The sequence below is a fragment of the Dendropsophus ebraccatus genome, chromosome 2, assembly GCF_027789765.1.
Source record: "Dendropsophus ebraccatus isolate aDenEbr1 chromosome 2, aDenEbr1.pat, whole genome shotgun sequence".
NCBI classification, from domain to species: domain Eukaryota; kingdom Metazoa; phylum Chordata; class Amphibia; order Anura; family Hylidae; genus Dendropsophus; species Dendropsophus ebraccatus.
In genome coordinates, this window is record NC_091455.1 from 46552435 (window position 1) to 46578169 (window position 25735).

Consider the following 25735-nt stretch of genomic DNA (forward strand, 5'->3'; position numbering starts at 1 on the left):
AATTTTGAGGGAGAAATCTGTGTAGAATTACTTAGTGTGAATACACTCTTAGGGAGCATTTACACGTTCCATGTACAGTTCATAAACAAGGACGATGTGCTACCGAAGGGAATTTGGAGCCCCCGTCCTCCTCATTCATGGGAGCTCCCAAAATGTTTAAATCTTTGTGCTACTGTACTGACACAGTGGTAGTTCTGAATTCCCACATCATCACTGCACATACCAAAATTACTGAATGTGCGAATGCTAATTCTGCCATTCTACAGAAATGTTTTAATCCATTACACTCACTTACCATGATATTAGGCACCAAAAAGAAAGAAATGTCTGCATTTTGATTCCCAGTCCATATACCAGCTTTCAGATGAAAATCACTGTGGTTCTGCACTTGTTTGTTGCTGTCTCAGTGCCATGGCTTGTGCTTTCATATCCATATAGTAACTTAACTTAAAGGGGTTTGCCACTTTATAGTTCAAATAGTCAGTGTACTCACTGCCCTAACTGACAGCCAGCTCCCTGTGTACTTCAGAGAGCTAAAATCAGGCTCCCCTCCTCCAGGCTACCCTGCTCTGTGGTGATTCTGTCCATAAGATGGCCGACATGTCGAAGCATGTGACCATGCCCCGCCCCAGTGTCCATTACAGAGCCTGTATTTGCTAATGGAGAACACGGGGGGGTGGAGCATGGTCACATGCTCCTCCATGTTGGCCATATTATGTTCAGAATCACCACAGAGCAGGACAGCACAGCCTGGAGGAGGGGAGTCTGATGTTAGCTCTATGAGGTACACAGGGAGCTGCTGTCAGTATATACAGTGAGTACACTTACTAATACTGTACACTGAACTATTTTACTATAAAGTGGCCAACCCCTTAATCACGGATTTTAGTGAACCCTAAGTTTAAATATTTCTCTAGTGCTGTGATTGGGGATGTGTTAGGGATCTCTCACAATGTTCCAGCTTGTTAGCATTGCAGGATGATGTTAGTGTCCTCACACCTATGTACATTACACATCCAGCTGCTGTGACCTGGGTTTTCCCATAGGAATGACTCCCCCTCCTCCTCTGTGCAGCGTGCACACTACATTACTGTATTTACTCGCTTTGCAGGATGCCCAGATGTTTGCTTTGTATCTGTGTGTCAGGATACATCAGTTATGTTACAGGACTCTGGCTGCACCATTCCGCAACCTGTGCAGAAGTATAGCTCCCATTATGTGCTCACAGCTGGAGGAATACTGGGAGTTGCAGTTCGCCAACAGATAGAAAGGCACAGGATGGGAAACACTGCGCTCGGAAGGGATTGCATCCATATAGACCTGTGCACATCTACATAAATCAAAGAAGAAACTGATCCTAATGCGATCCGAAGCTAAGGCTTTGGCTGTCCAGGCATGATGGGAATTGTAGTTTTGCAACAGCTGGAGGGCTGAAGGATCCCCATCCCTGTTATAGATCATCATTTGTTTCCCCATAATACACTGGCTATGAAATGGATAAATGATCTGCCTCCATTATCTTATGTCCCGGCCATCTGCATAATCCTCTCTTCTTACTTCTGAAAAGAATCAATTATTCCCCAGATAAAATCAGAGCGGTGTAATATTCTGCGGTTTATCAGCTTTGTCGTCTTCGTTGTTTTTAATGCTTCAGATTATTACATGGATTAGAGACCTCTCATCTCCATCATGGCTGATATCACCCAACAAAGAATCTTTGTTATCCGGATAATATGTCTCTTATCGAGAAAATTGCTGTGGTCTGTGCGGGATATAAAAGCCTCGTTCACCACACACACAGGCCTCCAGTGTACTAGGTGTCACTGAAACAAGCCATGCTTACCATAATAGGCTTTAATGCTATACGCAGGGCCGGAGAGTACAGAAGGGTATTGAATATGATATTGTGTGAAGATTTTATTAATAACCGTTAATAGAATGTGACAGTCTGTAAGGTCACGGCGAGGAATTCATGCATGGCTAAACGGCTTGTAAGATAGCGCTGTGCGACATATCGCTGTGGGCACTTGGAAATTGATATCAGTTATACAGAGGCTTTTCTTTGGATCAGGACTATGCGGTCGGTATGTTACAGTTTATGGCCAAGTTCACACAACGTAAATTTTCAATAAATTATGTCCGTTGCAACACCGGACGCTATTTATTAAAAATTCAAATAACATTGTGTCCTATGGAATTTTGGCAAGAGTGTACACACTCTGTAAACACTCCGGCCGGATAGAAAACTGACGTGTCAGTTTTGTGCAGCCAGTATTCATTGAATAGCGGGCGCACAAAACTGACAGTGCAGACAATGTAAAGTGCGGCTTCGGCCGCACCTTACATTGTCTGCTATGGTGATTTGGAATGTGGGCACACCCAAAAGTGCCCGCACAGACAGCGGCTGTTCTGCGACATTACCCTGTCACAGAAAGGCTGCTGTCATACACTGTGTGAACCTGGCCTATAAGTGTTTACCTGTTAGTGCCATTTTTGGGTCACAGGGGTATGTTCACACATCTGCCTTTTCTATCTGGACAGATTATGGGCCTATTCGGTTTTTATGGCCCCGTTCACATACCCATAGTTGTTAGGAGTCTGTGCAAAAAATGCTGTCTGGTCCTAGTGCGGATGATTTATCACTTGTGAATGGGGCCGTGCATTGCGGACAGTTGTGGATGCACATCCGTAGTGCCGGTCAAAGATGGGTATACATTTGCGGTTCTGCAAATGTGAACAGAATTCCTCTACTTTGACCAGCTGTTGAACTTTTTGGCTGTCCCTGCTTACAGCAAGGCCACTAAGATGTGACCAGCCAACACCTTGCTCTCTATTGACAAGGGGCAATAACCCTGAAACAGCTGTCTACGGATGGGTAATATCATCTTCTTGTTTGGCATACATCCCTAGTCATTTTTTAATACCTCTAGTTTGAGTGAGACACTGACTTAAAGGGGTATTCTGCTCAAACATAACTTTTGATATGTTGCTGCCCATGGTGAGACTAACAGTTCCTTCCATACTTGTTAATATCTATTTAGTCTCCTTCCCCAAGTTCTGAGCTGCTGCTTTCTGCTAAAGACACAAAAATCTGTGTGTAAGCTTTTCTCTCCATCTCCCCCTCCTCCCTTCTGAGACTGATGATGTAAATGCGAATCCAATCATGCGTGAGATTCCTTTATCTCTAATCTCCACAAGAAAGTTTATCTGTATAACCTATGGGTTTTTTTCCTCCTATTATTTTTCCTGCCATATTTTCTATTGTTCTGATACTTTTTTGTTGTTGCCGAAATGTAATTATTATCAAGAAGTAGAGATTAATGCTAATACCCTCATTCCCTGTATTGTCTTCTGCAATTCACTTTTATGAGCCATTCAATTACATTAAGTGCAGATTAAAGCCCTGACATGCTATTATAGCTGCGAGGAATGAGTTTGTAGGAACAGAAATTTATGGATGATCAGCTTTCACCTTCATGGCATTGAAAATAAAAAACTTGTGTTCCTTACACAAGTTTACACAGGGGCTGCACAAGACTGGAAAAATCTTCCTTCTTCCAGAAACAGCACCACACTTGTACACAGGTTGTATGTGGTATTACGGTTCAGCCCTATTCCATTTAACGGAGTTGAGCTACACCAGACAAAACCATAGACAGGTGTGGCGCTGTTTCTGTTGTTCTTATGCTGTGCAAACCCTATAATATGTAGCAGCAGGGGTTGTCAAGCAAATAGATTTGGTTTTGCAATGGGCTGAGGCTATGGTAAAAACATGGTGTAAAGTGAAAATAGCAACCAATCAGATTCCACCTTTTTTTCAATGAGTCTGTGAGGAATGAAAAGTGGAATCTGATTATTTTTAGGGGCAACTGAGCCAATTCTACTTTACACCATGTTTGATAAATCTCCCCCAATGTGTACTCACCTCTCCTGCCACCACTCTGACGGGGTGTGGTCCCGCTATGCAGCTATTCCTGGTCTTGACATAGTTAAGTTCCCACTCAGCTGAGGCCAGGGACTGGTTGAGGGGAGACTTCTTTGTGTCAAGACTAATGCTGCGTTTACACGGAACGATTATCGTTTGAATTTGCACTATAACGATCAAATATGAACGATAATCGTACGTGTAATCTCATCGAATGATCAAACGACAAGCGAGAAATCGTTCATTTTGATCTTTGAACATGTTCTTAAATCGTCGTTCATCGTTCGCAAAAAATTCACAGATCGTTCCGTGTAAACAGTCGTTGACCGATTTTACCTATGTGTGAGATAGGCTGAAGCAATCGCAAAACGATTTTTCCGTACGATATATTGTTCCGTCCTTACGCTGATCGTTATAAAAAAAAAATTGTTACTTCGAAATCGTGCGAATTATCGTTCCGTGTAAATGCAGCATAAGAAGTTTCATGCTGCAGGATCGCTCTCCATTGGAATGGCATGGGAGCAGTGCAGGTGAGTATAACAGAAGTTGTGTCATTACAAATTTTTGTTCATTTACAGCGCTCAGAATGCAGGGTAAATAATGTTATCTTTTTAATTCATTCATTTCTAGATGTGGTGACACCAGCTACCTAGATACCACAGTTTCTACTGTATCTGGGAGATAAGCATCCACAACTATTGCCACTTATGGATACAAACAGGGGGGACAGCTTTATAGTGCAGCCATGAATTGATCATAATCTTAGATGGTGTCCATAATCTTTAAAGAGGTTGACATCAAACTATTTTTTTTAGTACTCACCTGCCTGATTCCTCTCTAATGCCATGCCACCAGTGCCAAGGTCGCCTTGATACAAGCCATTTAGTGTGTAAGGCAGGTCACCTCCACAGTCACAGTGATCACCCAAGTAGCATTACATGTATGTTGAAACGGGACCAAGAAACAGTGAGCTCCAGGTACTCAGGCAGGTGAGTATCACTGCCGTGATGAGGTGTACTTGGTTTGCAATAACATTTATCTACATGGTACATGTTAAAGTAACAGCCTTATGAATACCAAAACAGATGTTTTCTCCCCACCTTGCTGCCTTATAGCGCAATCTGTTGCCTTTTCTTCCACTGGGGGACATGCACACACACATTCACATGATATATAACAAAATACAGCTCATCAGACCAGGCCGCCGCCTTCTATGGTTCCTTGGTCCAGTCCTAATGTTCGCCTGCCCATTGTAGGAGGGTTCTGATTTCTGCACTGGTACGCTGGCTATGCACACTTACATGCTGACGTTCTGACCGCTTTCTAGTATTTGCCAGCTGTGACACCTCCCAGCATTCCTGTGGTAGTTGTCACATGTGGAAAAGAACAATATAAATCATACACTCCTCTATATGAACTTAGAATCTTGCAGCTGGAAGATGTCCTTAGTTGGTGCTTATAAAGTTTGGATAGAACCAGCCACCTGCAGAGCCCTGTGTTCTTTGTTTCTGTGTGTATTACTCCAAGGCTTCATTTTTTTCTCTTTTATAACCTATTAAAGGGGTACTCCGGCTAAAAAAAACCTTTCAGATCAACTGGTGACAGAATGTTACTGTCTGGTGCCACCTCTGTCCGTGACAGGAACTGTCCAGAGAAGGAAAAGGTTTTCTATGGGGATATGATGCTGCTCTGGACAGTTCCTTACAAGGACAGAGGTGGCAGCAGAGAGCACCGTACCAGACTGGAAAGAATACACCACTTCCCGCAGGACATACAGCAGCTGATAAGACCTGAGATTTTTAAATAGAAGTAAACTATTATTAATAAAAGTAGATTAAGACTTTAAAGAGTACCCATTTAAAGTCTTAATAATCACCTAAAAAGTAAAGAGGCACTCCCCCTATGTTTTGTCCTATGGCCTCCAGCCCTGGACACGACATACATGTTTGGCGAGCTTCCGCTCAGCACATAATTCCATAGATTGCGTGGTTGAGCCGTCTTTATATTACAAATAAATGACACGCTCCTACTGCGTGACTGCTGGTGCAGAGCGTAATGATCAGGGAAGATAAATGTTCTCAGAATAGTCATTGTTACCAGGAGATCTCTAAAGGCATATACGTGGAGGAGTGTGCGGGATGGAAGAAATTGGCATCTTAAGAAATGCTAATGATAAGCATTATCATAAACCTAATGGAAATTATACCAACGGGAAGAAAAGATCATTTACTTTCAATAATTAAGAGCTGTTTGCTTCCAGCCGCTTGTTAGATAAAAAAAAAATCAGTTTTCATTGTATTTCTCGGTGCCCTGCGCACAGTTTTTATAGGCTTCGGTCCCGGTACTGTTGGTTATGGCATCATAGGTAAACTACATCAGTGTAAGGTCATCTGGTCATTAAAGAGTCCATCTGAAGGACCAGAAGCCAATCTCTGGTGCAACCTCCAAAGTCTGCAATTTAATTTACACAGTATAGGTTAAAGGAGTACTCCGGAGGGGGAAAATATTTTCATATAAACTTATGTCAAAAAGTTATACAGATTTGTAATTTACTTTCGTTTAAAATTTCAAGTCTTTCAGTACTTATCAGCTGCTGTATGTCCTGCAGGAAGTGGTGTATTCTTTCCAGTCTGACACAGTGCTCTCTGCTGCCACCTCTGTCCAAGACAGGAACTGTCCAGAGCAGTAGCAAATCCCCATAGAAAACTTCTATTCTAGACAGTTCCTTTCATGGACAGAGAGAGCACTGTGTTAGACTGGAAATAAAACACCACTTCCTGCAGGACATACAGCAGCTTATACCTACTGGAAGGCTTAAGTTTTTTGTTTTTAAATAGAAGTAATTTACAAATTTACACATACATGGCAGATATATCCTGTTTGTTTGTTTTTGTAAGATAGAAGTCAATGTTAATACCCAATAGCGTTGTAAAAGGGCCAGCGATCAGCTGACCAACAAGCAAATGATTGGATCTTTTATGCCGTCATTTAAATTATCCTCATCAGTCACATATTACCCTGTGTATATAAAGGATGAGCAGCCGACAGTTATTAATTTAAAGGGCCACACTGCAATGCACTTGCAATGCAGATCTATAGGACTTCTGGCAACTCTGTGTACCGCTTGCTTTAGCAGCCAGCTACTGTTTTGCCTCCATGTTCCTTTCTTACCATGTAATTTTATTTTCACAAACATGAAGTTGTCTCTAGTCCACGCTGCCCAACTGACCAGGCGATTTAGTATCTTGAGTTAAAGGGGTTTTTTCTTTCAAATCTACTGGTGCAAGAAAGTACCAGAGATTTATTACTTCTATTTAAAAAAAAATCTTGAGTCTTTCAGCACTTATCAGCTGCTGTATGTCCTGCAGGAAGTGGTGTATTCTCTCCAGTCTGACACGGTGCTCTCTGCTGCCACCTCTGTCCAAGACAGGAACTAACCAGAGCAGCAGCAAATTTCCATTGAAAACGTCTCCTGCTTCCCAGACTGGAATGAATACATCACTTCCTGCAGGACATATAGTAGCTGATAAGTACTGGAAGATTTGAGATTTTTTAATAGAAGTAAATTACAAATATCTGACACTTTATGGCACCAGTTGATTTGAAAGAAAAATGTTGGCAAACGACCCTTTTAAGAAACTGACTTCCGCTTCGACCAGTAAGTACTTTGTGAATTGTCTAATGAGTTGAGAAAAGTGGGAACCAGAACCGGTTTCATATCTAGGAATTGGAGCCACCCAGTAAGAAAGGGAACAGGGCGGCCATTTCCCTCAGTGCTTCTTTAAGGCATTTAAGACATTTTTTCTTTTTTTGCAGAAATTAATAGTACAGGCGATTTCAAGAAACTTTGTAATTGGGTTTATTAGCCGAAAAAAATGCATTTTTATCATGAAAAAGCAATTTGAAGTCCCACCCCCCCCCCCCCCCCCCCCCCAGATTTCCTGATAATGAGCAGTGAAGGAGAGAGAGGAGGGAGGGGGGGGGGTCCTGGGAAGTCTTTTTGAAAGCAGATAATGGCATATTTGCGTAAGTTTCTTAACATCGCCTGGACTATTGATTTCTGCAAAAAAAATAAAATAAAATAAATGACAGTGACACTTTAAGTTTAAAAAAAGACAGGGCAATTATTGACTAACAATCTTATATTGCCTTATGTCTATGTAATAGGCCCAACATATGATTTCCTCCACAGACTGGCCAGTGCATCCACAATCAGGTTTACTGTACTGTAATTCAGTGACGCTAATCCTCAGCTTTTCAGTATATGATCCGCAGCAATGCATCATAATTGAATTACTGTATAATATCCCATTCACATACATTGCTGGGAAATGTTGGCAGATTTTGGCAGGATATAGATGTGGAATCCGCTCCTTAATCCTGGTGAAATCCTAAAATGAGGCTGTTACAGGAATTCCATTATTTACATGTGTAGAATTATTAGTGTTTTCAGGTTTTATATTGTAGATAGTAATTTGGCATGGCGGACCATGATCTCCAATTGCCTAATACAATCCCTCATGTTTGTTTGCAGCGAGACCGAGCAAATTACCCAGGCTTCGCCTTCCTGCACCCTGTCACCCGGCTACATATCGTTTTACTATAGCCTGAAATGCACTCCATAAGCAAATTGTAGACTATTGTAAATTGAGGTCTAGGGCTCTGGGGACAGGCGCAGAGCATTGTATTTCCCAGCTGCTTTAGCTCTGAATTGCTGTGTAATTTTACTGCTGAGAGTATATCATCAGCCTGTGTACAGCCGTACCCTCTTACAGTATTAACCTGTGCTCTTCTAGAGGGGGTGAGAAGGGGCAGCTCTCTACATAGAATAAAATTCTATTTTTTTTCAAGGGGAGAAGGCATAAAAGCCAAGAATAAGAAAAGGGTCTTACATATAAACCATGCCAAGGCCTTGGTGATTATGATACTATATAATGGTATACCAGTACTGGTGTATTCATGAGGAGTGCGCCCACCATACCCCTACCTCTCCTGCCCCCTAAGTAGGCACTGACAGCAGGATCCACACACACAGCGACCTGTCAGTCACTACTAGGAGAGGTGGGTGAGGGGGGGGCTGTTTTCATGAATGCAATAGATTCTGTAAGGCTGGGTTCACACTACGTTTTTGCAATCAGTTTTTTTCATCCCTTTTGTGGGATCCCTTTTTCCATTGAATTCCATTATTAAAAAAACGGATTCAGGTTTTTTAACGGACACAAAAATTAGGTTGACTACGTTTTTTTTTTTGTACTTAAAAAAAAACAGATCCGTTTTGTTTTTTTAATGGATTCCAATGGAAAAATGGATCAAAACGGATGCACACACATGCATCCATTTTTTCCATCCATTTTTTTTAAATCTTTTTTTTGCAAAAAACGGATGAGAAAAATAGATTGCAAAAACGTAGTGTGAACCCAGCCTAATCTGATAACTCTTATTGGGTCTGTTTGACCAATGAGAAAATGCTTTGCTGGAGACAGATTCACTTTTTTTTTCACAGATTTTTATAAATTCCTGCTAAATAAAAGATGTGTATCCACTTAAATATTAGCCCACAAATGTATATTCTTGTGTATCTGACACTATCTGATACCAGTTGATTTGAAAGAAAAAAAAAAAATACTGGAGTTCCCCTTTAATGAACCAACAAAAAAGAGACAGAGGTATGTTACAAAAAAAGGAGCACTCCAAGCTAAGGATACAAAAGTATGAAACAATTTTATTACATAATCCAAAACAAAAATAGTCTATATAATGGCATAGGAACAAAACATAATCCCTATAAACTGTTAAAAACAATTAAAATATCCACAACCATGAGGGAACCGTACAATAAAGGGATCCTCCTGGCCTGCAACACCATGAACAATAGGGAGTTTCCCTTTAATAAATCATCCACAATACGCAATTGCAGATCAGGTGTTTATATTTTCTTAGGTTGTGTTCACACATTGATTATGTGGGCTCTGCAATTTTCTCTAAAATGACTTTCTGGGATTTGTCATGTGACCAGCATTACCAGACTTAATCAGATTGCTTATTACAAGAAAAAAACGCCTGCTATGAAGCCTGGTAACGGTGATCACATTGCAAGCCTCTATTTTTATTTTTTTTTTATTAGAATCAGCATCACCTTTGTCTTAAAGTTTGGTATTTCAGCAAATAGATGACATTCACGTGGTTTTAAATTCATTTTGTTTTAATAATTTCAGGGCCAGATTACGTCAGGCAAAAGTTTCAAGAAGTGGTTGAAGTGAAAGAGAACATAGAGGAAAAGCCCAAAAAGCCACCATCTCCAAAAGAGTCGCCACATTTTTATAGGAAAGGAACAACTCCTCCAAGAACGCCAGAGGAAAAACGGAGGAAACCTCAGCAGCCTCAGCAGTCACAGGATACGCAGAGGAAAAATTCTACCACTGTCCCAGTAGCTCCCCCCAATCTTGAAAGAAAAAGTGTATCCACCGAAAATCTACCTGTTGCTTCCTTGAAACCGTTGCCTACGAAAGCTCCTGTAAAAGAGGAGGCCGTTGCCAAACAATCACCAAAGGCTTCATTTGGCCATAACCCAAGCAGCACTGGTAATGGGGAACTTCGCAGCGCTGATTTCCATAGCTACTATGGAACGGTCAACCCATCATTGCATTTAGCTATAAAAGAAAACTCCAACCCAAAAAAGCTACCGCCACCAGTGAATGTGCCACCGCCCCAAAAGCAAAGCCCTAAAAAGCCACTAGCAAAGCCAGAAGCCAAAGAAAGCACACCTGAGCCAAAACTTAAGCCCAAACTCGTGGCACCAAAGAATCAGACCAATAATGATTCAGTATCACCTATCGAAAATGAAATTCATTCAGTAAGTGTTGCCTAATAGTTTATTAGCTTCTAACTTAGATTTTTCGATTTTCACTAAGTCTTAGTTTTGACTTGTTCAGCATTATCCTTCCAGTTACAGTTCTTCTACATAAGAGGAGTACATGGTATGGTGTGGTCGGTGTCTGTTTCCTTGTAGTGCAGTCTTGTCGTATGGAGTCCCTACATTTAGTGATACCTGATGCCTGCAGTCATATACAAACAAACTACATGTGGCTTTTGGCTTTAGTTTATATTGGTATGACTCCAGTGCTGGGGCTCATATAATGTGTCAGCATGCCCTATAACATGGCCCCTATATTTAAGGGGTACGCCAGCGAAAAAAGAATTTCTTTCGAATAAACTGGTGCCAGAAAGTGCCTGAGATGTTTAATATACTTCTTTTTAAAAATCTCCAGTCTTTCAATATTTATCAGCTGCTTTATGTCCTGCAGGAAGTGGTGTATTCTCTCCAATCTGACACTGTGCTCTCTGCTGCCACCTCTGTCCAGAGCAGTAGCAAATCCCAATAGAAAATCTCTCCTACTCTCCAGACTGGAAAGAATACCCTACTTTTTGCAGGACATACCGCAGCTGATAAATACTTGAAGATTGGAGATTTTTAAATAAAAGTAAATTACAAATCTCTGGACCAGTTGATATGAAAGTTTTTTTGTTGTTGTTGTTTTTTGCTGGAGTACCCCTTTAAAAAAACTTTACAAAAATGAAAAATGGCACAGTGGGAAGGGACTAATAGTCTGTATTTCTAGATGTAACACAAAGGACTATGTCCATTTTATCACAAGATTTCTTATCTTGTACATATTCTCCCATAGTTTAAGGCTAGTTTAGGCTGGGTTCACACTACGTTTTGGCAATTAGTTTTTTTCATCCGTGCATTGTGTGCATCTGTTTTGATCCGTTTTTCTTTCATTATAAAGAAAACGGATCCCTTTTTTTTTAACGGACAGAAAAATAAGGTTGACTGCGTTTTTGTGTACGTTTAAAAAAGAACTGATCCGTTTTGATCGTTTTTTTATAATGGAAGTCAAAGGAAAAGCGGATCAAAAGGGATGCACACAATGCAATTCATTTTTTTCATCCGTTTTTGTAAAAAAAAAAAAAACGGATGAAAAAAAGCGTAGTGTGAACCCAGCCTAATTGAGTGCTTGGGCTGTATGAGACAAAGTATAAACCAGCTGCTGTGTATAGATTTTCCAGGTATCATTTGGGCTGGAGCTATTTTGGTGCCCCACCTGTGCAGTCCCCATGGTAGGTGTTCGCTTTATGTAGATTATCTTGCGTTTGGCAGCTCCAGTGCAAATGTATAAAAGCTGTAAGTTATGCGGATATATTTAACATCCGTTTTACTTAGGCTGTGAAAACACTATGTGAAAGCACACGTTCCTTTTTAAGCACCGATTGACACTCTAACACTGGCAAGAGATTTCATCTGCTAATCCAAAGCGAGGAGCCATGTAAGGACTTTATATCCGTCATGGAGATCCACCACTGTATGTTAGGATGTCTATTAGAGCGAACCACTGAACGTTCCTGCAGAGGAACATATGGAATATACTCATAACTGAGCCATAAGGCAACAGGACGTGAAGGTAATCTAAATAGTTTTTCCCACCACCTACATTCATAATATAGTATGCCATAAATGTATGAAGACTTCTTCAACTTCTTTTGAATAACACCAGTTCAGACCATTATTTTTTATGGACCAGCAGGATGTCTCCTCGGATGCTAATATGGTGCAAGGTAGAGCTCTTTATTTTAGCCATGGGTCAGATCGCTAGCCATTATATATGTCTTGAGGAAGGTTAATGCAGAGAAGGAAACTGATTCCACGGAGAGGATTCCAGCATTCTGGGGAAAAAAAAACGTCCGACTGGTTTCAAAACTTCACACGAACATGACAGTAAAATTGACATAGATGCCAACACGTTTTGGATAGTGTTATATATCAATTCCATGATGAACTAGGATCTGAAGTTTCTGCCATGTTTGTGTAAAAACTTTTCTGGGCTCAAAAATGAAATCAGCGCTCCGGGCAAAAATGTATTCCCTTCCCAGCTGTAACCATAAAGAAAGTATATACATTAATGGGGTATTCCCAGTTCAAGTAACACAATTTAAAACACAATTCAAAACTTGAAGGCATCAGCAAGTTAAAGAGAATGTACCCTCAGGTATATAGCTTTGGGTTTTTTACCTTAAGGGGGTTGTAAATTTGTTCAGTGTACAGTATTAGTGTGTACTCACTTTATTAGTAAGTGTACTCACTGTATATACTGACAGCAGCTCCCTGTGTACCTCATTTAGCTAAAATCAGACTCCCTTTATCCAGGCTGGGCTGCTCTGTTTTGTTTGTCCATAAAATGGCTGACATGGAGGAGCATGTGACCATGCCCTGTCCACTGTGTCCTCCGTAGACATATACAGGCTCAGTGGTGGACACTGTGGGGCGGGGCATGGTCACATGCTCCTCCATGTCAACCATCTTATAGAAAGAAACACCACAGAGCAGGGCAGCACAGCTGGAGCAGGGGAGCCTGATTTTAGCTCTATGAGGTACACAGGGAGCTGCTGTCAGTATATACAGTGAGTACAGTTACTAATACTGTACACTGAGCAATTTTACTATAAAGTGGCCAACCCCTTTAATGGATCGGTGCTGGTGTGGTCCATTTTTTTAACTGTCGTTCGGTTCCCATATGCGTAGGTCTATTCCCAAGCACCAGCCCGGCATGGAGCACTGGGAGCAGGCGCGCCGATCGTCACTGTGACGATTTCCCCTCTGTGACGTGGCTACATTGGAACCAATGGAGCCAAATCATAGAGGTGATGGGAGATCGTCACACTGGGGGCCGGTGGGCCTGCTCCATGCTCTGGAATAGACTGGCACCTTACAAAAAAAGGACAATGCCACTGGCATCCCCGCGCCGGTCCGGTAAGGTAAAATACTCAAAAAGATGTACATTCGCTTTAAATATTTTTAAATACATTCATTTATTAAACTTGCTTCCTTCTCATTGTTAACAGCTCTTTGTCTAGGTTACCAACCACAGCTCTGCCCTAGAAGCAGTGGTCAGACTGACATATATAGTAGATGGATAGAGATATGATTGATAGATATGCACACCAGCCAGTCCACTGCCTAGTTGTTCCCGGTAACTAGGCATTGAGGCTAAGCTGCAGCACTCTCTTGCTGGCCCCTCACACTGGATTAGCAGCTTAAGCACTGGGAACTTAAAGAAGTCCAGCAAAATTTTTTATTAAAGTATTGTATTTAGGGCTGGGCGATATTGGCCTAAATCAATATCGCGGTTTATCCCACATGTAGTTGCGGTAACGATAATTGGACGATAAATATGACACGCCCCTTTGCAAGCCACACCCACTTAAGGTAAAAAAAAAATGGAACTCACTGAGCAGCAACTCAAGGCAGTGAATTTAGTCTATTATCATCATTATTATTATTATTATTATTATTATTATTATTTGTCCTTATTAGGGGGTCTCAGCAGAGTTATACAGCTACATACACACAGGAGGGGGACAGATCTCTATATATATACACACACACACAGGAGGGGGGCAGGTCTCTGTATATACACACAGGAGGGTCCCTATATATATATATATATATATATATATATATATATATATATATATATATATATATATATATATATATATACACACACACACACAGGAGGAAGAGGGACAGGCTGCTATATATACACACACACAGAGGGGGACAGGTCGCTATATATATATATATATATATATATATATATATATATATATATGGACCTGTCCTCCTTCCTCGTGTGTGTATAGGGACCTGTCCCCCTTCCTCCTGTGTGTATAGGGACCTGTCCCCCTTCCTCCTGTGTGTATAGGGACCTGTCCCCCTTCCTCCTGTGTGTATAGGGACCTGTCCCCCTTCCTCCTGTGTGTATAGGGACCTGTCCCCCTTCCCCCTGTGTGTATAGGGACCTGTCCCCCTTCCTCCTGTGTGACAGCTCTGCTATTCCAGGTACAGACAGCCTGTGTGTACATGGGGAAACCACTTTCTCCTTTAGCCTCTGCCTGTCAGTGATAAGATCTGGAGCAGCAGAGAGGAGTAAGCGGCTCCTCCGTGCAGTAGCTGCCACTAGTCAGACACTATCTCTTTCTCTGGACAGCACACAACGGGAGGAGCTACAATGCTGCGGCTGCAGTGTGTTATCTCCTGGAGACCGGTGCCGGCCAGTTACGGGGGAGGGCTGTGTGAGGCAGAAGCACACAGTAGTAGGTTACCTCCTGAACGCTGCTGCTGTTACACGGAGGGGGATATCTGTGGCAGCGTGTGACTGGAGCCTGGGAACCGCTCTGGATCCAGGTCACTGCTCTGCGCGGCAATTGCCCTGTTTGAATGGACGGCCCGGCAGTGACTGGAGGGGGAAGGGCAGAGCGGTCACCACAGCAGAAGCTGTCCGGTCTGTGCTGCGCGCGCTGCCCGGGTAGGGGAGAGCAGGACACCCCGAGGCTGCGGGGCTCAGTGTCTGCCTCTTGGGGGGTCCTGAGAGAGATCAGCCAGATCCCTGGGCTGTAGTGTCGGAGCTCAGTGATCCCCCTCCTGTCTCGGGCCTGGGATAAGACTCCTCTCTTCCGCTGCAACCACGTCCTGCGTCTCTGCACATAAAGCACCCAAAACTGTGAAATACCGCAGATACCGTCCTGGCAAAGTTGAGGTCGGTTAACCGACGCCAGAAACGGTATCGGTATTTTCACGATATACCGCCCAGCCCTAATTGTATTGCCCCCCAAAAGTTATACAAATCCCCAATATACACCTATTATCAAGGAAATGCATAAAGTGCTTTTTCCCTGCACTTACTACTGCATCAAGACTTCACTTCCTGGATAAAATGGTGATGTCACGACCCAACTCCCAGAGCTGTGCGGGCTGTGGCTGCTGGACAGGATAATGGGAGGGGGAAACTGATTGACACAGGGCACTGGAGGGACACTGCGCATCCCTCTGCCATCATCCTCTCCAGCAGCCACAGGCCGCACAGCTCTGGGTGTCGGGTCGTGACATCACCATGTGATCCAGGAAGTGACATCACCATGTGATCCAGGAAGTGACATCACCATGTGATCCAGGAAGTGACATCACCATGTTATCCAGGAAGTGACATCACCATGTTATCCCGGAAGTGAAGCCTTGATGCAGTAGTAAGTGCAGGGGAAAAAGCACTTTATGCATTTCCTGTAATAAGTGTATATTGGGGATTTGTATAACTTTGGGGGGGGGGGGGGGGGGCAATACAATACTTTAATAAAAAAAATTCGCCGGACCTCTCCTTTAATGCAAGGGCCTGTGCTCAGGATGGCAGTCATGCATGAGTGGCTGGGAAGAGGGTGGAGCAGTGTGACTTTGCATCGTTACAGCTCCACCCCAGTGCCTGTTTACTGGGAGCCAAGACCAATGAATAAAAATAGTTGTTTTTTTTGTTTGTTTTTTGTAAGTTGCCGTCCCTCGAGGGACTTCTGAGCATAGCGTCATAAAGCTGTGCGCAGCAGCTATAAGGTACTGGGGCCGCTTTACACTCCACCGGGGTGGACATTGTTCACACTCAGGCTTAGAGTTACTGACATTGTGTCCTTTGTGAAAATAAAGGCACCAGGTAAAAGAAGAGTCCGCATGCTTATATAACTATAGCATGTCACTAGCCGCCATAAAATATCTTTTACCCAGGTCCTGCTTTAAAAGCTAAATATTTTAGAAAGTCGGATGGTTTTGCTGTAAGGGCATTGTACATCAGCTCATGTATATGGGACCTGGCAGAACTATGAGGATGACGAGTTTTCCTTTAATGATATGACAATTGCTTATAGACTGAGCATGCTCGGCAGGATGACTGACTGGCCCCTCTGTCTGTAGCTGGCAGGTAGCTTCCAGGCAGAAAACTACACAGTACATTTTGTAGCCGGCATAAAGGGTTAGGAGGCAATGTATAAATAGTACTAGAACAGAAGTAATAGCCTAGGGAGTTGTGATTACTTCTTCACTGTTAGCAAGCTGCTTGTTATTCACGTCTTAAAGGAGATTACTGACTATCTAATAAGACTCTGTTATATACTGCCTTGATTCAGAATGATGGTTCTCCAGGGATCTAATCAAAGCTCCGCCAACCCCTTTGTTTCGGTTGTGTTTGTGGAGCCTGGAATGGGAGGTAATTGAATAAAATGTATATTTGCTATCAAACTCCAGGCTGTCTGACTCTGATGCCCTTCCCGGCAAACTCTGTAAAGAGATGCCAATCTCGTGTCAGTTCAGTACAAATAAGGGTTTTTTATGGCAAAGAGTTTCGAGAACTGCTGAAAACTTGGCTCACTTTAAATTCACAACACCCAAATGATTAATGGGGGTTCCTGTCACAAATGTCTGATCATTAGGGGTTTAAAGGGGTATTCCACTCACACGTAACTTTTCATATGTTGCTGCCCATGGTGAAAATAACAGTTAATTCTATACTTGTTATTATCTATTCAGTCTCCTCTCAGTTCTGAGCTGCTACTTTCTGCTGAAGACACAAAAAACTGTGTGTATGCTTTTCTCTGTCTCCCCCTCCTCCCCCCTCCTTTCCGAGATGGCTGATGTAAACAATTCCCTGGCAGGCTTTATCTGCAACTTTGTAATGCTGAGTTCAAGTTGCTTATGAACTTACTGTGATCAATCTTCCCAGAATTACAAATTTGCAGATAGGGACTTGTTTACATCAGCCATTTCGAAAGGAAGGGGGAGACAGAGAGAAAAGTTCACACATTTTTTTTTGTGTCTTAAAGGGGTAGTCCACCCAAAAAAAAATTCTTTCAAATCAACTGGTGCCATAAAGTGCCAGAGATTTATAATTCACTTCTATTAAAAAATCTTAAGTCTTCCAGTACTTATCAGCTGCTGTGTGTCCAGCAGGAAGTGGTGTTTTCTTTCCTGTCTGACCCAGTGCTCTCTGTTGCCTCCTGTGTCCATGTCAGGAATTGTCCAAAGCAGGAGCAAATCCCCATAGAAAACCTCTCCTGCTCTCCAGACTGGAAATAATACAACTTCCTGTTGGGCATACAGCAGCTGATAAGTACTGGAAGGCTTGAGATTTTTTTAATAGAAGTAAATTACAAATCTCTGGCACTTCAAGGTAGCAGTTGATTTGAAAGAAAAAAAATTTTGGTGGACTACCCCTTTAAGCAGAAAGCAGCAGCTCAAAACTGGAGTAAGGAGACTGAAAAGATAATAACAAGTATGGAATCAAATGTTAGTCTCACTATGGGCAGCAACAAAAGAAAAGTTAATGTTTGAGTGGAAAACCCCTTTAACTAATGAGACCTCCACATTCCTGAAAAGAAGGATGCTTAGTGCCATGTTCATTGGGAAAGTTCACTCTCTTGAAGTCTATGGAAGATAAAGAATCAGTAAGCTGCTGAAGATGAATGGTTATGGTTACTGTTCCCAGGCATCCAGGGGTGATCTGCTAGCAGACTGGGTCTCTATTCTGATTTCATGATGCTCGTAGTTTGTGATCATTTTAGTTTTCATTCATTCATTCAAGAACAAAATCTCACTCTATTAATGCTCCTTTTACTTGCAGGGGCCCAATTCGATTATGATAGCCCTGGTTATGCTTTTAAACGTCGGTTTGGCGATTCTTTTTGTCCATTTTCTCACCTGATTGGATTCTGGTACAGGTAATAACTTTCTTCATCATGGACTTTCTTATATAGGTGCAGGTATTGCATGGCATTTAGTTAAGCCTACTTATTGTATGTCTTTTCTATAGTTTATTGTTATTATCATTAGTCATTTCAGAAGTCCACTGCTTGCTACTGGAAGTACTCTTTCTACTGAATCTTTTTCTAAAGTGAACCTGTCACCCCCTGACTGAGCTGGCAGCAGCACCACTGGGTAGTTATCTACAAAAGTATTCAGAACATGTCTTTATTGCTTGTGTCTGTGTATTTATTTTGATAAAAAGGCATTTATTTGGGAACAATGTCAAAGAGGCGGGGCTTATCAGAGTATGGGCCCTAGCACCACTACAATGTACTGTGATCATGTATACATAGTGTGTGCTGCTGATTACACAGGTCAACAGCATTTTTGGGGCCAAAGATATTTCAACGAATTTAGGGTAACTTTGGGGTGCTGATTCTGAATATGTCATCAGTTTTGCCAGATTGGCTCAAGTTTTTGAGAATTTTCGTGAAATGTGTAAAAAAAAAAAGACGTAATTTGCTACACGCGCATTAACTTTATTGCTATTGTCATGAATACAATAAATTTTACAAAGTAAATGTTGATTTTAGTTTATTTTAACTAGTTTTAGAAAGTAATCTTCAAAAATGAACAAGACATGAACAAAAAACTTGAGCCAATCTGGCAAAACTGATAGCATATTCAGAATCAGCACCCCAAAAATACCCCAAAATCATTAAAATATTTTGGACACCAGTAAATTTTTTTTTTTTTGTTGACCTGTGTTATGCAAAGGAAGGGGCATAAAGCACAGTGAGACATATCGTGCCAGGGTATGATAGGCCCCGCCTCCGTGACACCATTCACAGCCCGATTAAAATAGTTTTTATGGAAAACAAAAATACAGACATAGACAACAAAGGCATGTCCTGAACGCTTTTAATTATATCTATCCCCTGGTGCTACAAACTCTGTAGGTGGTCAGGGGGTGACAACATTTTTTAAAGATTCCCTTAAATAAATTATCGGTTCTTTAGGCTGATGTCCAATCATGATTTAATGTATTTTTGTCTTTTTTTTTTTTTTTTTTTTTTTTTTTTTTTGTCGTAGTGACGTCTGGATAAAGAGAAATGTTGGCACACAGTTCCCGTTAGTAGTGTCATAAGCTGTTGTTATGGCACCTATTCTGTCATGATACGGGAAAAGAGAAGGCTTAAACTTTTGGAAGCGAAGATCGATTAGTTTAAGAAAAAAAAAAACTAAAATTAAAAAAAAAAATGTGTATGTGTGTAAAGCCTGTGGCGGCCTATCTGATCTTTTGGTAGAAATGTACCAATCTTGAATTCCACAGAAAGGTAGGTCAGTCACCGTGTCAGAAGGCAAAACACAATCTGCTGTAAGAGCCTAGTCAGTGGGGATGGCCACCGGCCACCACCAGACCAGCACTTTTCGTTGATGGAAGCTAACAGCTGCCTTACTATTTTGCCGCCTGACGTTTATAGTGAGGAGATAGGAAAAATGACTGCCAGAGGAATGTGCTCAGAGGATTCAGTTGCTGTGGATGCGGTTCCAAAGTTTTCTCCTATCTCAGAAGAAATAGTTAGCAGCATCACTCACCAGTCTTATTCCATTACCTGCTGCTTTTAACATCTACTGCAGCGCTGTGGAAGATAGTATTTCATTTGCTTGTGCGTGGAGGCTAATCTCGATGATCGTGCATACCGTACGGATAGCCATAATTGCTGAACCCAGTAACTGGGGAAGCAGGGACAAAAGCCTCTTATTACGTCTCAAAGATTTAAAAAAAAAAAAATCTGCAAATTTACATCCATTGCAGTTTTTCACATTTTTTTTTATTTTTAAAAAAAATTATAACAAATTTTATTAAAAAAATAAATAAAAAATAACATCTGTCTTTGCACAGTGAAGACGCAGCAACCAGTATTCATTAGACTTTAACCCGCTCGGGGTGAGAGAGAGCTTTTTCTATGGGTATTGGTTGAGGATAGAACGGATCTGCCTCCACTGTGCATTGGCAACTGACAGTGCTTCACAGTGTGTCTGCTTTAATTTATTTAATTTTTTTTACTTTGATAGAATGAAATGTTCTCAATTTTTTATTTTATTTCAATTTTTTTATTTTAGCTTTTGTTAGTTTTCTGAAGCTACGTCATGGTACCGCACACTGTCAATATATGTATGGATATGTACAGAATTAAGGGCTGGACAAATCCCTGGAGCCACAGACTATTGATGTTTCTCTCAATGTTTAATTCAGGTTGATGAATTTGCTTCCATGCTTGTAGCTTAAGAGAAACCAGGCTGGCTCCTACATACTACTTGTACATGTACAATCCTGCGGTATAATTTATTAATACACACATATAATTCTCTATGGACGCATACCTACAAACACTGAAGACGTAATTTATTGAAGATCGGTATGTGTGTTCGCTTAGTCATGCCTGTTCAGATGATTTTATTTTGACTTAGAAATTTCAGTCTTTTGGTTTATGAAAGGGATTTTTTTTTACTATATATGTAAAAGAGGGCATATACTACTAGTATACTCTCCAGCCTCTACACAACATTAGGCAATGTACAGAAATAGGTAAGAGATCACATCTATGTTCAGTTTTCTTAGAAGAACAATTGCACAATGATACATTTGGGCACATCTTGTTCTTCAGTTAATGGCACAAAATAAGTAAAAAAAAAAAAAGAATAATAATAAAAATAAATTTTGAACTGTACTTTTGAGTTGGAGTTCAGTTGACAGCTATTTTTGTGGATGTAATATTGCACAACATATTGCACAAATCTGCAGAGAATGCTACCCCTGGCATAGGTGGTGCAAGTATTAGTACACATGCTATATAGCAACAATAGTGAACGTGCTTAGCCAGCAGTTTAGTATACACTTCACTGCCGTTACTGGGAATATTATTTGAGGCATAAATCGTAAAAGATTGTATTTATGCCGCTTATAGTCGCTGATGCTAGTAATAGATGTAAATGACAATTTTTTTTTTAACATGTACCACTCATTTCAGACAATTTACAAGCAGGAAGATCTGACAGCAGTAAATCCACCATATACTTTATTAATGTTCGGTGTCCAGCAGTTCCTCTAGGATTGTGATGGTAATCCTGCATCGGCTTACGTTTTATACGGTACAGAATGGACCCATAGCAGGCTATGGGCGCCATATAATGGCAGTGTGCATGAGGCCTAAATCTTCTTATTCTTGTCTTTACCTCCTTTTGTGATTTTTTTTATTTATTACAATAGTTTTGGTAAAATTTTGGCTTAAATTTTTTACAGACATGATGAAGTACAATTTTTCGGGATAGACATTGTTGGCATTCTACAAAGCACTGTTCCATTTTATCTGTTGTCGGCTCCATTTGGCTTTCTTTCAAAGTTGGCCATTGACTTATTATAGTCACGACCAACTATGTGGCCAAATTGGCTCGAGATGAAGTCCATGTTATCCTAGGAATCAGTGGAGGTCACATTAGATGGACCACCGCCAATTGGACATTGACAACTTATCCTAGCAATAAGGCACCAATGTCTCTTTGAGGCAACCAAGAGAGATATGGGTCAAGCTTTCCTATACACCTCTCACTTTAGGTTCTACTTTTGTTCATATAACCACAGTGTCAACAGGTTAGGTCAAGTCGAGCTGCCGTCCGTGTCAGTATGAAAACTAAAGAAGACAAAGGAGCACCCAATCTATCTAAGCAATGGGTCAGAAGGTTTATTACGTATATGAACTGTTTACTGCTGTAAGATCTGCCTGTGTGTAAGTTTTACCTGAAATGGGAGTTCATCTTTAAAGGGTTGGTTCAACCAGAAGCAGTTATAACCTATCCACTGTCCGGGGCTGTTTAGTCAGTGCCATAGACTGGGAATGGAGCAGCAAGATGCATGCACAACCACTGCTCAAGTTAACCCCCTCCTACCCAAAGTCCTGCCACTTAGGGAAGAAGAGGTCGGGGTCCTTTTTCTTATTAATGGAAACCCCACTGATCTGGCAGTTTTCCCCTAGGATAGGCGATAAATGCTCCGTTAATTTTATAGCTAGCATGCCCTCTTTAGTGTCTTAAATGGATTTCCTAAATCCAGGCTTTACTTGCTGATATATTGTGCAATCGATAACACAGCACAAATAGTATTTTTATATTTCAGAGCATGTTTATTAAAATATGTTTGTTTTTGTTTTGTTTTTTAATTCATGAGGATCTTTTCTTTTTTTTTTTCTTTTTTTTGTAAAAGCCAGGAAGATATTTTCTCTTAAAAATATAAAACCTTATTCAAGAAAAGGGCTTGGATCTAAAATGCAGAGTTTATCTATCTTCATGAAGAGTGTTTCCTACTTTTTGATCTTTGGGTTTATGTGTAACAAATTGAAGTAGTCTGCATGGCTTAATGCAAAGCTGAGTATTACTGGTGTTAACTATCCTTTTGAAGTGTCATATATAAGCATGGTATGAAAGAATCTAGAATATTTTAGAACGGGATGGTGGAAGTGTTAAAGGGGTATTGCCGTTTCAGCTCGTAAAGCTTTATTCATTGTGTAAGGAAAGGTTATATAAGTTTCTAATGTACTCTCATAAAGGGGTTATTCGAGGAGCAGAAGTAGTATTGCCTTTCCACGCTCCCTGGTGACTCACTACTGGCTTGATCTTGTCTCAGGTCAATAACTTTATTCCCTGCTTGAAGGGGGCAGACTGAGACAATGGGGCGGGTATTGTACAGCAGTCATCACATGCTGGCAAAAATACATGCATGCAATGGCCGATGGCTGCGGCAACATTGTACATCCAGTGCTCACTGCATACGGGTACACATCATTGTACCTGCCCCCTTAAAGGGGTTATCCAGGCTTTAAAAACTTGGCTGCTTAATTCTCAAAACAGTACCATTATTGTCCTTAATTTGGGTGTGGGTTTTGCAGCTCAGTTGCATTGAAGTGAATGGAGCTAAATTGCAATACCACACCCAACCTGGGGACAGGAGTGGCACTGTTTTTTCTGGAAAGTTTTTTTTTTTTTTTTAACTCCTTTAAGCAGGGAGAAACATGACCCTGAGACAAAAACTGAGCTGTCAGGGAGTAGGGAAAGGTTAAAACACTTTCTGCTCCCTAGTATAACTCCTTTAATGGTTTTAACATCATAGAATAACATACTAGCTGAAAACAGACTATCCCTCTAATCTACAGATAGGGTGCATATTTTTTTATCTATATTTTCCACCCCTTTAGTATGATTGCCTGTATTGAGAAACACTGATAGAAATTTTAAAAAATGTATATTTATTAACACATTGTTCTATATAGTTTTAGCTACAGAGTAATAAGACACTAAATTGTTATTTAAACTTTTGTATGTGTATATATATATATTTGACAACTTCTTTGCCTCCTGTATAGCTCAGAAGCCTCTTTGATGGGGATTATACATTTTCTTACTGAAATCCTGTTTGTTATAAATGTTTCCTCCCCCCTTATTTTTTTTCCCCCTTAAAGATAATACTGGGTAATAAACCACTAATAAGCATGTCAGCTACATTTCTATGTACGATTTATAGGCTTTTATAAAAACAAAGCTGAAAAAGAAAATGTGGGTATTTTTCTAAAAATGTGCACAGCTGTATTTTACATAAGATGCTATTTATAATGGGTTGTTATACTGTACACTACGTTTTGGACAGCGAGCGGTCTGCCAATGTACTTACCAATGGAATGTTGTCTCTTTAAACGATTCTTGCTGTGGAAAAGAAAAATCTTTATTTACAAGTTCCCTTATTTATAATCCTGAACCGAAAATGTTTAACTTATGGTTTTCAGAACTTCACTCGATCCAATAAAAATGTTCTTTATCAGGCTCCGTCTGCTGTCATGTCTCGCTGCTTGCGTTCTTAGAGTCAATTCTTTGTGCGGATCGTGGATTGCGCTTGAGAAATCACATTAAATCAATGGAACAGATGGAACTTTAAGCAGTGCGGATCCCTCTTGGAATTCCCTGCCGATTCCGTAGTTTGAACATACCCTATCCAGCCAAGATGGGTCAGTAATGGCTGGGAGTTTTCTCTTGAGTGTTTGGAATACCTGTCTCATATGCAATTGAGCTAAGAATTGAGACCTAAACTTAGAGGAAGAAGGGAGTAGTTCTATTGGGTCTGTTAAATCTGGCTTATAGGCCTCCTTGACTTTTTTATTTTTAATTTCGCCCCTTATATCTCTGTGGATAGGGGTTAAACCTGAATATGTAGGGAGACCATGTAATGGGGCATTAGGTGAAATAAGTTTAGGAGTACCAGAGGAGGACATGAATTGCCAAGTTTTTATTGTACCTGTAGCAGTAGGGCATAAGTTGGTTGGAATATTTGAACCTGGGAGTAGCGACCAAAGTAGCCCCATTGACCCTTCTGGCATTAGGTGGTTTTCTAGTGAGGCATGTAGAGGTTGGTTTGGGGATTTAGTCAATAAAAGCCATCTGCTTCGGTAAACCCATACCTCCTTCTTGTGGTCTTAAAATAAGAAGTCTAAGAGGTAATCTGGGACGCTTCCCTGCCCATAAGAAACCAGAGAAAAGTGTCCTGATAGATAAAAAGGAGGAGTTGGGTAGGAAAATGGGGATTGTTTGTAGCAAGTATAGAATTAGAAGGACAACGTATGTCTTTAAATAGTTTTTTGCTCATCCATGAGGTTAACGGAAGTTGAAAATTAGTTGATTTTTTAATTTTTTTAAGAAGTGGGGTATAATTAGCAGAAAAAAGGGATTTAGTTGATTTGGTTAAGTTAGTGCCCAAGTATTTTATGGATTTTTCGGCCATTTAAAGGGAGCCATGTGCTGTAATAATTTTACTAAATTAGTGGGAGCTGAAAAAAAAGACCAGAAAACCTGTGACGTCAAACCTACAAAACATCCACTGATTGGAACCGCCCCATACAATGATTGCATGGATTGTTAAGGGTGCACTCACTACTAACTCTCAATGAGGCCTAAGCCTGAGCACTCTCCCTATTTACAACTGAGTGGTGGGGGCTGCCCACTTGACAGTGCAGTTAGGACTATAGGTTGCAACCAGCTAAATTTTTCAGAGGACATAAGTCCTCTTTAGGGTGCGTTCACACGTATAGGATCTGCAGCAGATATTGTCTCTCCCATCCACAGGCTTAGTTGCTGCACATTCAATATAT

The 25735-nt window shown here is 40.9% G+C and overlaps 1 protein-coding gene across 1 annotated transcript in view; it reads left to right on the plus strand.

Moving 5' to 3' along the window:
* Positions 1–24410, plus strand: part of JPH1 (junctophilin 1) — a 101666-nt gene extending 77256 nt beyond the window's left edge. The window contains exons 4-6 of the mRNA XM_069957462.1: positions 10141–10778; positions 18421–18517; positions 19635–24410. Of these exons, the coding sequence (XP_069813563.1) occupies positions 10141–10778; positions 18421–18501 (719 nt within the window). The 3' untranslated portion in view covers positions 18502–18517; positions 19635–24410. The remainder of the gene's footprint in view (positions 1–10140; positions 10779–18420; positions 18518–19634) is intronic.
* Positions 24411–25735: the final 1325 nt, after the last annotated feature.